At 35.2% G+C, this 14,613-nt stretch overlaps 1 protein-coding gene across 2 annotated transcripts in view; it reads left to right on the forward strand.

The window, feature by feature from the left end:
* The first annotated feature begins 1,728 nt into the window (after nt 1-1,728).
* The window catches only part of ncapg (non-SMC condensin I complex, subunit G), a 45,554-nt gene continuing 32,669 nt past the window's right edge, over nt 1,729-14,613 (forward strand). The window contains exons 1-5 of one of the 2 annotated variants that reach the window (XM_039751556.1): nt 1,729-1,850; nt 7,265-7,381; nt 10,440-10,652; nt 11,745-11,973; nt 14,327-14,472. In XM_039751556.1, coding sequence (XP_039607490.1) covers nt 7,274-7,381; nt 10,440-10,652; nt 11,745-11,973; nt 14,327-14,472 — 696 coding nt within the window. In that variant the 5' untranslated portion in view covers nt 1,729-1,850; nt 7,265-7,273. The remainder of the gene's footprint in view (nt 1,851-7,264; nt 7,382-10,439; nt 10,653-11,744; nt 11,974-14,326; nt 14,473-14,613) is intronic. The other variant, XM_039751558.1, reaches the window with a different exon arrangement.

Here is a 14,613-nt window from a genome sequence, read left to right on the forward strand (position 1 = left end):
CAGGGGGCACTGTCGATAACAGTCTTGTGTCCTTTTTCCCTCACATCCTAGAGAAACTGCCCCTTAAGGGCAGTGGAGCCAAAGAAGCCTCACTCTGTCTAGTCTCGGTAATATAAATGTGGTGCACCCCTAGGAGATGGCGACTTGATTCAGACTTGACAAGCCACAAGGAAAGTCACACTGATACCTCAGAGCTGCCCAAATGACAGCAACTTGCTGATCCTTGCATCTCCACCACACAGTCCTTTCAGTTAGCAATTTAATTTACTTTTGTGGCTATGCATTAAACAAGGTTTTGCCCAGTTGGCAACCCAATCACTTTTTGGTCTCGCCTAGAGTCATTACTCACTCCAGTAAATTATTTATTTATTTTCTTATTTTATTTGTGATTTTTCAGTAATGCTGCTTGATCCCAATGTCTTTGGATCATTAATTTGTAGACAGATCTATACAATCATAACAGAAGTACAGAACTGGCCCTGAGATCGGAAGATTACAAGATTTACATGGCAAGCAGCTACTTAGAATTTGAAAGTAAATATTCTTCCATTTTCTGTACATTGTTCAGGACTGACAGCTGTATTGCAAGTCGACTTGTTTAGCAGAAGATCCTCCTATTCCCAAAGCAGCAGCTTATGGTGGGTCTTCCTAAATCAATGCAGACTCTTTTTGATAAAGAAAGGTTAACCACCTTACATGGTGATGAATCAAAATAGCCCTTACTATTTCACTATTAGTTGGGAACTTCATTTAATAGGCATTGCACTGTTTGATAGTTGCCATTTATCCTGAAATAATTTAAAGGAGATCTTAAAGAAATGTATAGCAACTTTTGAATTACCAGTGGAAAAAGCTGTGGTCACATGTGCTACTAAATTCTAAAAAAGAAAACTAAAGTATTGTTGAATTTGCAATCAATTATAGAATGCTTTTTCAGAATCAGGATCTAGTGTTGTATTTTTATTTTGCAAAGGTGTTAATGTTTGTGATGTGCCATTTATTGAAAAGACAAATGTAATGCATTTTATTACTAAAAACGTTTGTTTTGGAATGACAGACGTAGCAACCAGACAGACACATGGACAGACCAACAGACACTTATCTTTTTATTGAGGTGGTTAAATAAACAGGTTATAATTAAGAAGTTGGTTAAAGAGAAAACCTGCAGTGACTGCAGACATCCAGAACTGTGATAGAGCACCCCTGCTTTAGATAAATTACCCTAAAGTAGCATGTATTTATAATGCAGTACAATATGATATGTACACAACAGTGTCAAACTGGGTTCCACCTCACTAGACATAGAATATGAGTGGGTGATGACTTCAAATTACAAACAGCATTGATAAATCAATGGATATACATTTTAATTTTAAGGAAACCATTGGTATAGTAGGTTGTGTGCCACTGGCAGTGAGTTCAGATCTCATTTATTTGGGAGTATAGTAGTCTACAGTCAGAATCTAGACAACTATGGGGATCAATGATTGTTTTTCTAGAAAGAGCAACAGAAAAAAAACGCATGTCCAAAAGAAATGTTATGATTTTAAGTTAAATGTAGATTACAATTAAATATACTTTCAATTTTTTAAAGACTTTGCAAAAAAAAGTTACCACGATTATTTCAGCATAAGTTTCGTACTATAATATTATACATACAGTTATTGTTAAATAAAACAAACTCAGCTCCATTCCCTATGTAAAATGGCTGATATAAAAAAAAGGATGTCACGCCCACTCTATAGCGACAAAAGAATATCTATGGTAATTTCCTACGCGCCTTTACGCGAGTAGTCTCACGACAAGAAGGACGTATATTTGAATTCTGGCGGTTCGAAGGAAAGCAAACAGTGAGTATATTATCGTTACAAGTGTCAAATTTTGTAAAATTCTAAATATATTTGTATTAAAGAATTCGGGATTTGTTGGAGGTTGAATAGGTACAACATATGAATTCGTTTTGTTTTAAACTATGTTTCTGACAAGACGTTGACCATACGCGTTTCATTTCGTACAACTTCCTGTCACTTTTAAAATAATATATGAGTACTTGCAGTTGTGCAGTTTGCTTTTAACGTTGAGTATTTTCGATTGCGTTTCGTGTGACAGAAACATATTTCGTGAAAAATAGGACTGATAATCGTTGTACTTTTTTTGACATGGTCTATTATGGATGCATCAGTGTCAGTTTATTTTCTGTTATTTTTATAATAGAAGTGGTTTCGTTTCAATAAATCTTGAGAAGATTTGTAGGAGAGATTGCACTCTGCTGGGAACTTTAAACCGAGTTGCTAATTATTGTTTAAATGTTAAACATTAAAATGTTTAAATGCTTCAGGAAGCTAAAAAGAAGTGTCCTGGAAACGTGCATTTATTAACTAGTCCTGTTGGGTGATCGGCAAACATTTATCGCTGTGTGTCATGATAAATGTAGTGTTCCATTGTACATTTTAAAAAAAGAGTACAATAAAGAGAACTGTTAATGCAGTAAGTCGAGATGTTTTGTTTGTGTATTTATAGTAAATTTTTCTTTTTTGGTTACGTATATGATCACTCTGTTTATTATGGTTGTGATTAAAAGCACGTGTTTTAAATAATTGTTGCAAGGTTTGCTCATATTTAACACTTGGAAAGAAAGTTCGTTTTGTTACATTCTCCACTGTTAGGTTTGAAACATGCACTTTAAAAGTTTAACATGTTTGCAATTTGTTCAATACGTTTTATTACAAAAAAATGCACAGTATGTAGCTGGTTAGATCGTGTGTTTTTAGGGTTGAGGACCAGTGTTTCCCTTTCAGCCTTCTACAGCAAAAAGCCGTATGTCAGGTAGTGAGTGCAAAACACCTTGATTATCAGAAATCCACTCACTGCTTGGCTGTGAGGAAAAAAAAAACAAAAATACACTCTTTGTTTGTACGATTTATTGTTTTGCATTATAACTAGAATTTGTGCATTAATGCATTTCCAATATATTTGTATGTGTGTATTTTGCTACTTTAAGGGTGTGTTCTCAGGCAATCCATGAACCGAGAAAGAGTGTTAAATGAAACCAACTATTGAAAAAGGTCATATTTTAAATTACAGCACATTATGTAATAAACACACACCAAAGAAAACATAAAATGTCACAATCTTAATTATAGGCTTCTAATTTCTACTGTTCTTGCTGACCTTGTGTGAATATCTTGAATACACTTTAAGGTTTAAAGCAATGTAGACCTAAGCATGCAGTGCTCCATGCAATGCATATGTCTCTGTTATATGCCATTTGGTACAATATTCATAAAGGCAGTATTCCAATGTTTGTGATGCACCATCTGTTAAAATAACAAATGCAGTGCATTTTATTACTAAAAATGTTTGCAATTTTCTATCATTGTATCTATGATATGGCAACCAGACAGACACGTATACATTTTTGCTTTTATTAAGGCAAACTCTTTAAATGTGCAATATTCTACTGGACTAAATAGAATTAGAAAAATATCTATTTACCTTTATTCCCGAGAAAAACACATGTACAAGGGCTGCCCAGAAACTTTAGCAACATTTTCTATACTTCATGGGGCTCTGAAACTAGGGATCTGCACTGGCAATCGGAAGGTTACCGGTTTGAATCCCGTAAACACCAAAAGTGACTCTACTTCATTGGGTCCTTGAGCAAGGCCCCTCACCTGCAATTGCTCTGTCCTGGGTAAGACATTAATCTGCATCCAGCCCTGCATGTAGGTTGGGGTTGGAGGTAGAAGTGGCACGCCAGCCACAATAAAACACTTCCATTCCATCTGAACTAGTGTGGTGCTGAGGTGTCACCCATTGCATGGCTGCACTCGTGTCCTAATCTGGGATCCTGAGTTGGTTTGTCATGTAGTGGGTGCAGCAATGTGGTGTATCAGCGTGTGTTCCTAACCTCCCTCTCTCTCCTCTATACTTCAGTCAAAATGAATAGGCAATGTCTGCGGCTTAATTCTTGGTTGATTTGAAGTGCTCTACTTGGTACTCCAGTGTCGCCAAATGATATATTTCCTAGTAAATGAGCCCTCAAAATGGCATTGTGTAGTGATATGTATTTTTGTAGTGATATATATTTTATTTAATGGGCTGCTATTGGATTTCTTGTAACAGAGAAGAAGACAACATCATTTATATAGCATTTTTCTCACTACTCAAAGTGCTTTACATAGAGAGTGGGAAAACCACTTCATCCTCCACTAATGTGCAGTATCCACCTACAGTCATGGCCGAAATTATCGGAACCCCTGGAATTTTCCCAGAAAATGCAGCATTTCTTCCAGAAAATTGTTGCAATTACAAATGTTTTGGTATATACATGTTTATTTCCTTTATGTGCATTGGAACAACACAAAAAAACCAAGAAAAAAAGCCAAATCTGACATCATGTCACACAGAACTCCAAAAATTGGCCGGAGAAAATTATTGGCACCTTTGCAAAATTGTGGGTAAATTGTTTTATTGCAAGCATATGATGCTCGTTTGAACTCACCTGTGGCAAGAAACAGGTGCTGGCAATATAGCAATCACACCTGAAGCCAGTTAAAATGGAGAATAGTTGACTCAACCTTTCTGTTGTGTGTCTGAGTGTGCCACACTAAGCATGGAGAACAGAAAGAAGAGCAGAGAATTGTCTGAGGAGTTGAGAACAAAAATTGTGGAAAAATATCAACAATCTCAAGGCTACAAGTCCATCTCCAGAGATCTTCATGTTCCTTTGTCCTCGGTGTGCAACATAATCAAGAAGTTCACAACACATGGCACTGTAGCTAATCTCCCTGGATGTGGACGGAAGAGAAAAATTGATAAATGACTGCAACAAAGGATAGTCTGAATGGTGGATAAACAGCCCCAATCAACTTCAAAACAGATTCAAGCAGTTCTGCAGACTCAGGGTGCAACACTGTCAGCTCGAACTATCTGTCAACATCTGAACGAAATGAAACGCTATGGCAGGAGAGCCAGGAGGAACCCACTGCTGACACAGAAACATAAAAAAGCCAGACTGGAGTTTGCCAAAATGTACTTGAGTAAGCCAAAATCCTTCTGGGCGAACGTCTTGTGGACAGATGAGACCAAGGTAGAGCTTTTTGGTAAAGCTCATCATTCTGCAGTTTACAGAAAACGGAATGAGGCCTACGAAGAAAAGAACACAGTACCTACTGTCAAAAATGGTGGAGGTTCTAAGATGTTTTGCTGCCTCTGGCACTGGATGCCTTGACTGTGTGCAAGGCATCATGAAATCTGAAGACTACCAAAAGATACTGGGGCGCAATGTAGGGCCCAGTGTCAGAAAAATGGGTCTGTGTCAGAGGTCATGGGTGTTCCAGCAGGACAGTGACCCCAAACATACTTCTAAAAGCACCCAGAAATGGTTGAAGACAAAGCGCTGGAATTTTCTAAACTGGCCAGCAATGAATCCGGATCTAAATCAGATTAAACACTAATGGAGAGATCTCAAAATTGCTGTTGGGAGAAGGCGCCCTTCAAATCTGAGAGCAGTTTGCAAAAGAAGAGTGGTCGGAAATTCCAGTTGAGAGGTGTAACAAACTTGTTGATGGTTATAGGAAGCGCTTCATTTCCGTTATTTTTTCCAAAGGGCGTGCAACCAAATATTAAGTTGAGGGTGCCAATAATTTTGTCCAGCCCGGTTTTTGAGTTTTGTGTGAAATAATGTCACATTTGGCTTTTTTTCTGTTTTTTTGTGTTGTACCACTGCACATAAAGGAAATAAATGTGTGTATACCAAAACATTTGTAATTGCAACAATTGTCTGGGAGAAACGGTGCATTTTCTGTGAAAATTCTTGGGGTGCTGATAATTTCGGCAATGACTGTAGATGATACGACAGCAGTCATAATTGTCAGTACGCTCACCACACATTAGCTGTTCGGTGGGGAAGGGGTGAAAGAGAGTTAGCCAGTTAGGGACAGGGGATGGTTAGGGGGTTAGAATGAGTATGCTGTGGTGGGCTTATTCGGCCTGGGCATTGCGATATACCCTACTCTTTATGAAAGTTGGCCTGGAATCACTTATGACCACAGACTCAGGACCTCATTTTTATGTCTTGTCTGAAGGACAGCACAATTTTTACGGCATAGTCTCCCTGTCACTGCTCTGAGGCATTGTGCTCCACTATCTTTAACCCCCTGTTGGCCTTACTAAGACCTCTTCCAGCAGCAACCTAAGCTTTGACTAAATTGTCTCCCATTGAAGTACCAGCTGGGCCCAAAGCATGCATAGCTTCAGGTAGATTATCCTTCCAGAAGAAGGAAACACTAATGAACATTTCCATGCAGTTTAATACATATTCAGAGGCAGTGCTATTGGTATGTGTGTCAATAAACTCGTCTAAGGTTCAGTGACCAAGAGAAGTGTAAACAAACTTATTGATGCCTTAAGATATTAATCATCTGGCACATTCAGTACCTCAAAGCCTAAATGTTGCAGAAAGAGGTGTGTTCAAATTTAAGTTCTGATTGAGGAGGTTGCAGATGTTGAACGTGAAAAGGGAAAAAACATAGGGCACAGCTGGAGTGTTGTAAATACCCAATAGAAGCTGCTGAATGAGGTAATGTGATCCCCATGTGAATGGCGTAAGTGTGAATTTTATTTGTTCTAAGTGTGTTAGTGTGAATTCAGGAGAACATATATGAAGTGTTAGCCAAAATACAGTATGCATGCAAGCTTTTAGGTGTACATAAAAAAAAAATATTGTTAATCATGTATCATCTAAGAAAGATTAGCATAACCATTCATAGAATTTTATGCTAATTTAATTTGGTAAACCAACCTTCTTCCTTCCTTCTTTCCTCCTGCCTGAGTCATGACCCTTGTTTTTTCAGTCTACCACCTCAAGGCTACACACATTTGGGTTATATGACCTGATACTGTGTAGCTAAGATTTTCTATTTATATAATATGACTCCATGCATTGTATAATCTATACAAAGATTAAGAGGTCTTTAGCATTAACACCTGCTAATTCTCTCTTTTAAGTCAATTTCACACACCTTTGCAAAATTACTGTTATTTTGTAGTTTAAAGGTTTTATGCAATTAACAAATGTTCAGATTTTTTTAGTACCAGTCTTTTAGTCCTGATGGATACAACTGTGGGGCAAATTCTTTTAATGAGAGATGATGTGAAATGTTTGGTCGAAATTAAAATTTTAATTAAAAAAAAAAAAACTCTTTTTTGTTACTTGTTCTATTTTCTGTAATATAACATTTTCCGCTTTATCTTGCTGCAGGTAAGGACAATGTCTGAAAAGAAACCTTTGGAAATAAAAGAAGCCTTTGAAATGGCACAGAAATCCCATAGCAATAAGGCTAAGCTTGCTGCTGCACTAAAGCAAAAATATACTACAGTAAGTATTATTTGACTAGCACCATTAAGTATTTTTCACCATTTGAATAATAAAATATATATTTCAATATCCAAATGAGCGTATGTTTTTTAATAGTGCTGCTAGGAGGGTGGGAGGACTTTAATTTGTTAGCAGAAATATACATATGTACTATGGAAGAACTGATTTCAGATTATTCAGTAAATAGAATTTTGAAAATGTCTTTTGCTGTTTGTTGTGAGTTACAATACATAGAAGCTACTTAGAAGAATGCAGTGGAGGCAAAACACAAAAGGAGATAAATAAAACAATACCAATCATAAAATCTATGGCTGGTTTAATATAATTTCTTTTTTAAAAGGACACTGTCTAAATAATGTTTCTCCTTTTAAATCTTGTTTAGAGAATTAAACATATTTGGAAATATTTCATGTAATGTAAAGTTTTTTGGTAAGGTCGATTAATCTTTGCCATGATTTATAAGTTCTTCAAAGTGCCTTTAACTGTAGGGGCCAGCATTCTTTCCCTCTGAGCCTTGGTGAGGCATTTAAATCAACAGTCTCTGTAATTCTGGAAAGAGTCCTTTTCATCTTAAAGTTATTTTTTCTGTAAGTTCAGTGAATGAAGAACTTACAAAATACAAGGATTTATCATACCTGTCACACAGGTTAAGAAACAGCTATTAATAATTAATGCTAACACATATTCTATTTGTTTATCATAACGGTTAGTTTACATGTACTGTAAGTGTACTGAGCCATGTGTTTTGGCTTTGTTTGTGCCTTCAATTGTATGTCTGTACAGTGAATAATCTTTTTATGGTGTCGCACAACGATCTTCTCTTGCTAGCGTTAAATATATATACCTATTGTTTTTACACATGGTTATCTTGCTTTGAACACCTCACATTTTTTCACAGGAGATGCACCCTGTGGCCCAGGTCAGACCCCATTATTGTCTGCTGCTACTTGTTTAACTAAAGAATTCCCCATTACATTAAACCTATGTGCCAACCATCCTAAAATTTAATAAGAAAATGATACTGTTCTATTATCTACATTCAATAGCACAGCCTAAAACTGAGGACACAATGAGATCCTTCTTAATTGTATTATTCCCAGAGAAGAAGTAACCAGTTAACCACCAAACATACAACTTGCACACAGGGCATTGTAAAATAAACACTGTCTAATATAACACATGTCGATTGTGTTTCCATTTTTTCTGAAGGCTGTGTCCTCAGCATTGAATTGAGGTATGTTATCAGAAAACACTGAAATTAGGTTTGGTGTTTAGTGTTGTGGCACTGCAGCATCCCAGACCTCAGACACAACCTCATAGACACAAGTCCATCCATCCATTATCCACAAGTCCCAATATAAAATACTTAATAATGCAAAAAGGATTCAAAAATGGCATAAAGCAAATTACATTTGTATTCTCTTTTCTTGACCTCCACACTTCCTAGGTGAGGTTTGTTTGTCCTCCACACCCAACTACCTGGATGAGGTCAAACAGCTCAATTTATCTTGGATCTGGGAGTACTTCCAGTGCCAGGGCACAGCCTGATGGAAACACTTCCAGGTCAATCGGATGTCCCATAAAGCAGGCAGTGTAACTCCCTGCAGCACCCTCTGACCCCAGGAGGGCTGCCTCACTGCACTACAGTTCCCAATATTCCTGTAGAGCCTCCCCCAATTTTTCTGTTCTAAGTTCTGTTATAAGAGAATGGGACCATGCTTGCTGTCATTTACTGTGTGAGTTGACATTACAAAGGTATAGTTAACTTGTTCTGGAAATAGGTAATAGTATTTCCTATTCCTATTGTCATTAATTTTATGGTTGGTGATTTGGAAATTTCAGAAGAGTAGTGGAAAGTCTTTAAAACAGAAAATGTTGTGATCTCTTCGGAAAACGTTGGTTAAAGGTAAGGGGGAAATACTATTATGGTTAATAGGACAGTTACTGGTATATAGAATCTGTGATTCCAGATAGGATAACACATTGGAGAACCTTTTAAAAAGAAAAGTGTTTTGCAATTTCATGTAATTTTAGAACAATGACAAACTGCAGCATCAAAGTACTTTTTACCGGGGGAAAAGGTATTTTCAGTGACACTGCTTCCACTATAACCTGAAAGTGATATGTAACAAATATGATAAACAGTGCAAAACATTTTCATTTAAAGAGAACAAAAACGTTAAAAAAGTTGACCTGTAATGTCTTGGACTGGTGGAAGCACTCATATTCCAAGAATCAACAAAACTCGGCTGTTTTTTGGCATTTTTTTTAATAAAAAACAAGTGCAACATTTCATATTTAATTTTTTTTTTTTGCTAAAAATACTTTTCACTGTTAAGACACAGAATAATGCAACAGATATGACTGTTCCCCTTTAATAGTAATTAAGGTGAATGCATATGTTAAGCAAGATATTGCATAAAATGTGCATATAAAAATAACTAGTAGGTTAACTTTGTTTCATTTAGGATGCAGAAAAGTTAAAGGATGCCAGAATTGCACCAAAACATTAAAGATACCTCACTGTAATTTTTGTTAGTAATTTTGTTGTTTTTTGGATTGTTGTAGGACTGAGACTAAATGTTCCTTGACATTTGTAGCAAAAAACAATGCAAACTTAACACACAGACAGGTGAAGGATTTTTGTCCATTTAGTTAATTGGAACAGCATCTAGTTACAAATAGTATACAATGCTCTTTTTAATTTTAAAGACATACTCTAGCGCACATTAACAAGACTCTATTGTAAACTTTTTAGTGTATATAAACTATTAGACAGATACAATACAACTGATACATCTTTCAGAAATGTTACTGAACAAAAAAGCACAATACAGCCAAAACTATAGTTCCTCTTGAAATAGTCTGAGACACTTATGTTTTTCTAATAATACACGATGAGTAGAATTATGTCATTCTTATTGCATGCATCTGCTTTAATTTTATGTTCTTTTTTTGCTTGATTGTGTGCCATGGTTTTTTTTTTTTTGTTTTGTAAAATGTTTGACCTCAGCATCATAATTCATTAACATTGTTCTATTTATTTTCTTGTTTCTAGTTGGAAAATAAAACCACCTTTCATGAAGAGTTTGTGCATTATATGAAATATGCAATGATTGTATATAAGCGTGAGCCTGCTGTTGAAAGTGTGATTGAGTTTGTTGCTAAATTTGCAACCAGTTTTGAAGAAACTACAGAGGATGAGGATAACCTCGAAGAGGAAGAAGATGAAAATCCCTTCTTGAATTATTTGTTTGATTTTTTGCTAAAGGTACAACAATCTTTTACTGAAGGGATAAAAATGTAGTAAAATATGTTCAGATTTAATAATGTTAGTTATTTTCTATATTAAAATGACAATGTTTTTTTAATCCAATATACATCAGTGCATTTGACAAATGTACAGTCGATATATATGGTCCTTGAACTAGTCATATCAGTCATATGAATGTCCTCTGAATGCTTATAGATGGAAGGCAAATGTGAGTCATTTTAATATACACACAGTCCTAATTTAATAAAAAATAGACACAAATATTAATTTCATCTTTGAAGATGCGTTTTTCAGTAGGGCTGCCACTTGTCATATTTAAAGAATTTTGCGATGCACTTTGCCCCTCTTCTGAATATCTACTTTTTTTATCCAGCCTTGAAAATGATTACAATACTGTTTTATGTGTATTGATTTACTTTTTTAAGTCTTTAGGTAAAGACATCACTTAAACAGTAATTTTGAGCCCCACATTGATCATTACAGTGCAATATTCAATATTTTGTGAAATGTGTAGAGTTGAGTTGATTCCCACCTTGTTCCTATGTACTGTTTGTATGTAATGTGTGTACACAACATGATGGACGTGCATCACTGCCACGGATTTGTTGATAATTCAGACTCTCCCTTAATAGCAACTTTTGGCTCATAATTATGTATTCTGTATATTAATGTGATAGCTTTTCCAGAATATGTTTGGACTGTTATGAGGTTTGAACAGTGCGTAAATATTTAGAGAAGTGCTGATGACTTTTACTCTGGATCTGAAATCTAATTCTGAATCTGAATTTAAATAATGTGGACGAAACTCACCTTAGCAAATATATGCATTATAATTTACCAGTAAATTTCCACATTACTTTTATCCTGTATTTTTATTTTAACTGTAAGTAAAGTAGGGTAGAAACAATAATGCCATGTTTCTAGATCAAATTACTTGCTCTGATGAATATAATTGTTTCATGATGTTATTACATCTTGTGATTTTTGTATTTTTACAGCTGATGAATAGTTGCCTTATGATCCATAATTGTATAACATGTAAATCATATTCACAAGATTAACTTTTTTTTTTTCTTTTTGTATTTATAGTCCCACAATGCCAATAGCCATGCTGTCAGGTTTCGTGTTTGTCAGCTTATTAACAAATTGTTAGGAAATATGTCTGAAAATGCTCAGATTGATGATGACATTTTTGATCGCATTCATGAAACAATGCTTGTCAGAGTAAAAGATAAATTTCCAAATGTTAGAATACAAGCAGTGTTGGCAATGGCTAGACTACAGGACCCAAAGGATGACCAATGCCCAACTATCAATGGTAGGTATATATTTTTTAATGTATTGAGCACATTATTTGAAAAGTAATAGTTCTTAATACATATTATAGCTGAGTCTTGAGGGGGATAGTGCTTTTAACATCTCCTAATTCTAAAAAAAAAAAATTATATAGCCCTTGCTTCCCATGTTTAAGGCAGGTTTGCTCCATTCTACATAGGATCGCAATCCTTTCATGTGGTACCTTTTTTATCAAAAACTTTCTATTAAGATAAATACGTTCTTGTGCGTATGCGTTTGCTAGGAATTGTGAAAAAATTTAACCTTGAGATTTTGATGAATCTTGACATTTTAGACTTGCCTGAGTCCGAAAATACAATTTTTGAAATTGTGGGTCTGTGTGTAAACACGATAACTCAAAACGATTGACCTAAGTCAATGAGAGTTTGTACACCTTCATTCTATCAAAGTAAGGACTCCTATCAAATTTTGGACCATTTCCAGCTACCGGAAGTGGTACTTGAACACATTTCAGATTTTTTGAAGTAAATTATGGCTATAAATAAAGATATGATTCAAATTTTGTATAGATATTTATAGTGATAAAAAGCAAACGTGAAATTTGAGAAAAATTACTCAACTGGAAGTAGTACTTTATTTAAACAACCATCCAAATGTTTTGTATCATGCAAATACAGTATGAATGTGACCATGGTATTAAAAACTTTATTCAATATAACCCATATTCTTCCAATAAAGATTATTAATTTTATTTTAATTTATACATTATCAGTTTAACAATAACATGTAAACATTGAGCATGTCATGTAAATACAAAGATGTAATGGGAACAATAAGCTGCTATGTCCCCGTCGTGTTCCTGGTGATGCATTTAATTTTATGATTTTTTTTTTTTTTTATTTCCACTATCATTATCCTTATAAGTAATTTGATACTATCCGTATGTATGGTGTTCGCGTCAATACCTCGACTCAATACAAGTTAGAACCCTGCAATGGGACTCTGCCTCTGTAGTTAGAACATAACGTGGCAAACGCGGACGCAGTATTGCATGATTGGCTAAGAACATTCGACTGCTTCAGTGACGCCGCTGGATGGCCGAGTATAGTAAGTCGGTGTTGGTTCAAGCAGATAACAGTAAGTTTGATTGCTTTTTGAATGTTGGTTTGGTGGGGCGTACTTTCCAGGACTAATATCGTCGACTGACTTAAACCCTTAGACAGCTCCGGAACCGTAAGTAATTTAGAACGTATCGGCATTTGCTTGGTACATCGAAATCTATCTTTGGGCAGTTCGGTTTTGGCATCTGTCCTTCTATTGGCAAACTGAGTAATGACGGCTGGTTATTAACAATGGTCATTGTTTAAATTTTAGCCGATCTCAGATCTAAAATGACAACGCCAGACATAATTATTACTCCGACTCTGATTACAGTCGTAAAATATGGTTTGTTTTGAAAATTTGCCGGAAAAAATCAAATGAGGTGTGCCGAAGTGCTGAGTTCATGTCTCGCAGCCCCGTTTAAACAGGAAGCTCTTCATTACATTGGCCGAAAACGCCTATTTTAAGCACAAATCAGTGCCATGATAACAGCATCATTTCAAGGAAAAAAAAAAAAAAAATTCTTTGCAGAAAAAGTATGGATTTCACAAGTGTAGAATTTTGTAGCCTGATTCGATCGGGCTCCCAGTCGGTAGTCATAATTAAATATACCAATTTATTGCAACAAATATATAATACAAACACTTATGTTTTTAGGTGACTATAATTGTTTTTACTTTGCATCTAATCTAGGTCAAGCATATGTAATCATGAAAAAATTACACCACTGTTTTTGACCTCACTGAATGCGAAAATATCTTTTTAAAATAAAGTTTGATTATAAATGGAAATAAATGATTGTGTATCAATATTATCAATTATTTATGATGAGAAACAAAGTGATATGATATTTGAGAAATATTGTGCAACTGGAAGTTGTTCTGATGACTGTTTCCTCTATCTCAGTATATGAGAGAGAGAGAGTCAAGGGGAGCACACTTCCGATTTTTCTATGGTAGGGCAACATTTGCTAGTTTACACTCAAGAGAAATTCCTAAAGGTTTGAGTGTTTTTTTTGAAAAATACAAGTCTAGGGTTTAAATACAGAATGCATTCACTAAATTCCTTAAGCACTCTGCTTTAAACGTTCTCTAATTCTGGCAATTTGTTTGATATCAGCCTTTTTAAATTAAAGCCAGTGTCAAATTAAACAACTGTTTTTTAATATTGGGCATGAAATACTGTGAACCATCTACAATTCCAATATTCAGGATATTTGTAATGAGTAATTATTTGGAGAGTACTAAAATACGTTTTGTTTCCCTCCTTTGAAGCATATATGCAGTTAATCGAAAGTGATTCAAATCCAGAAGTGAGACGTGCTATACTGTCATGCATTGCTCCATCAGCTAAGACACTACCTAAAATTTTGGGACGGACCAGAGATGTAAAGGATAAAGTTAGGGAACTGTCTTACAAGGTCAGTAATTATCTCCATTCTGGCAAATTCAAAAAGTAGGAAAGAAAATTCCTAACATTTTAAATATTTCTTAAAAATATTTATTTAAAGTAAAAAAAAAAAAAAATATCTCTACTCATGTTACATGCTGTTTGGGCATGT

This window comes from Polypterus senegalus, chromosome 4, assembly GCF_016835505.1.
Source record: "Polypterus senegalus isolate Bchr_013 chromosome 4, ASM1683550v1, whole genome shotgun sequence".
Classification (NCBI taxonomy): Eukaryota; Metazoa; Chordata; class Cladistia; order Polypteriformes; family Polypteridae; genus Polypterus; species Polypterus senegalus.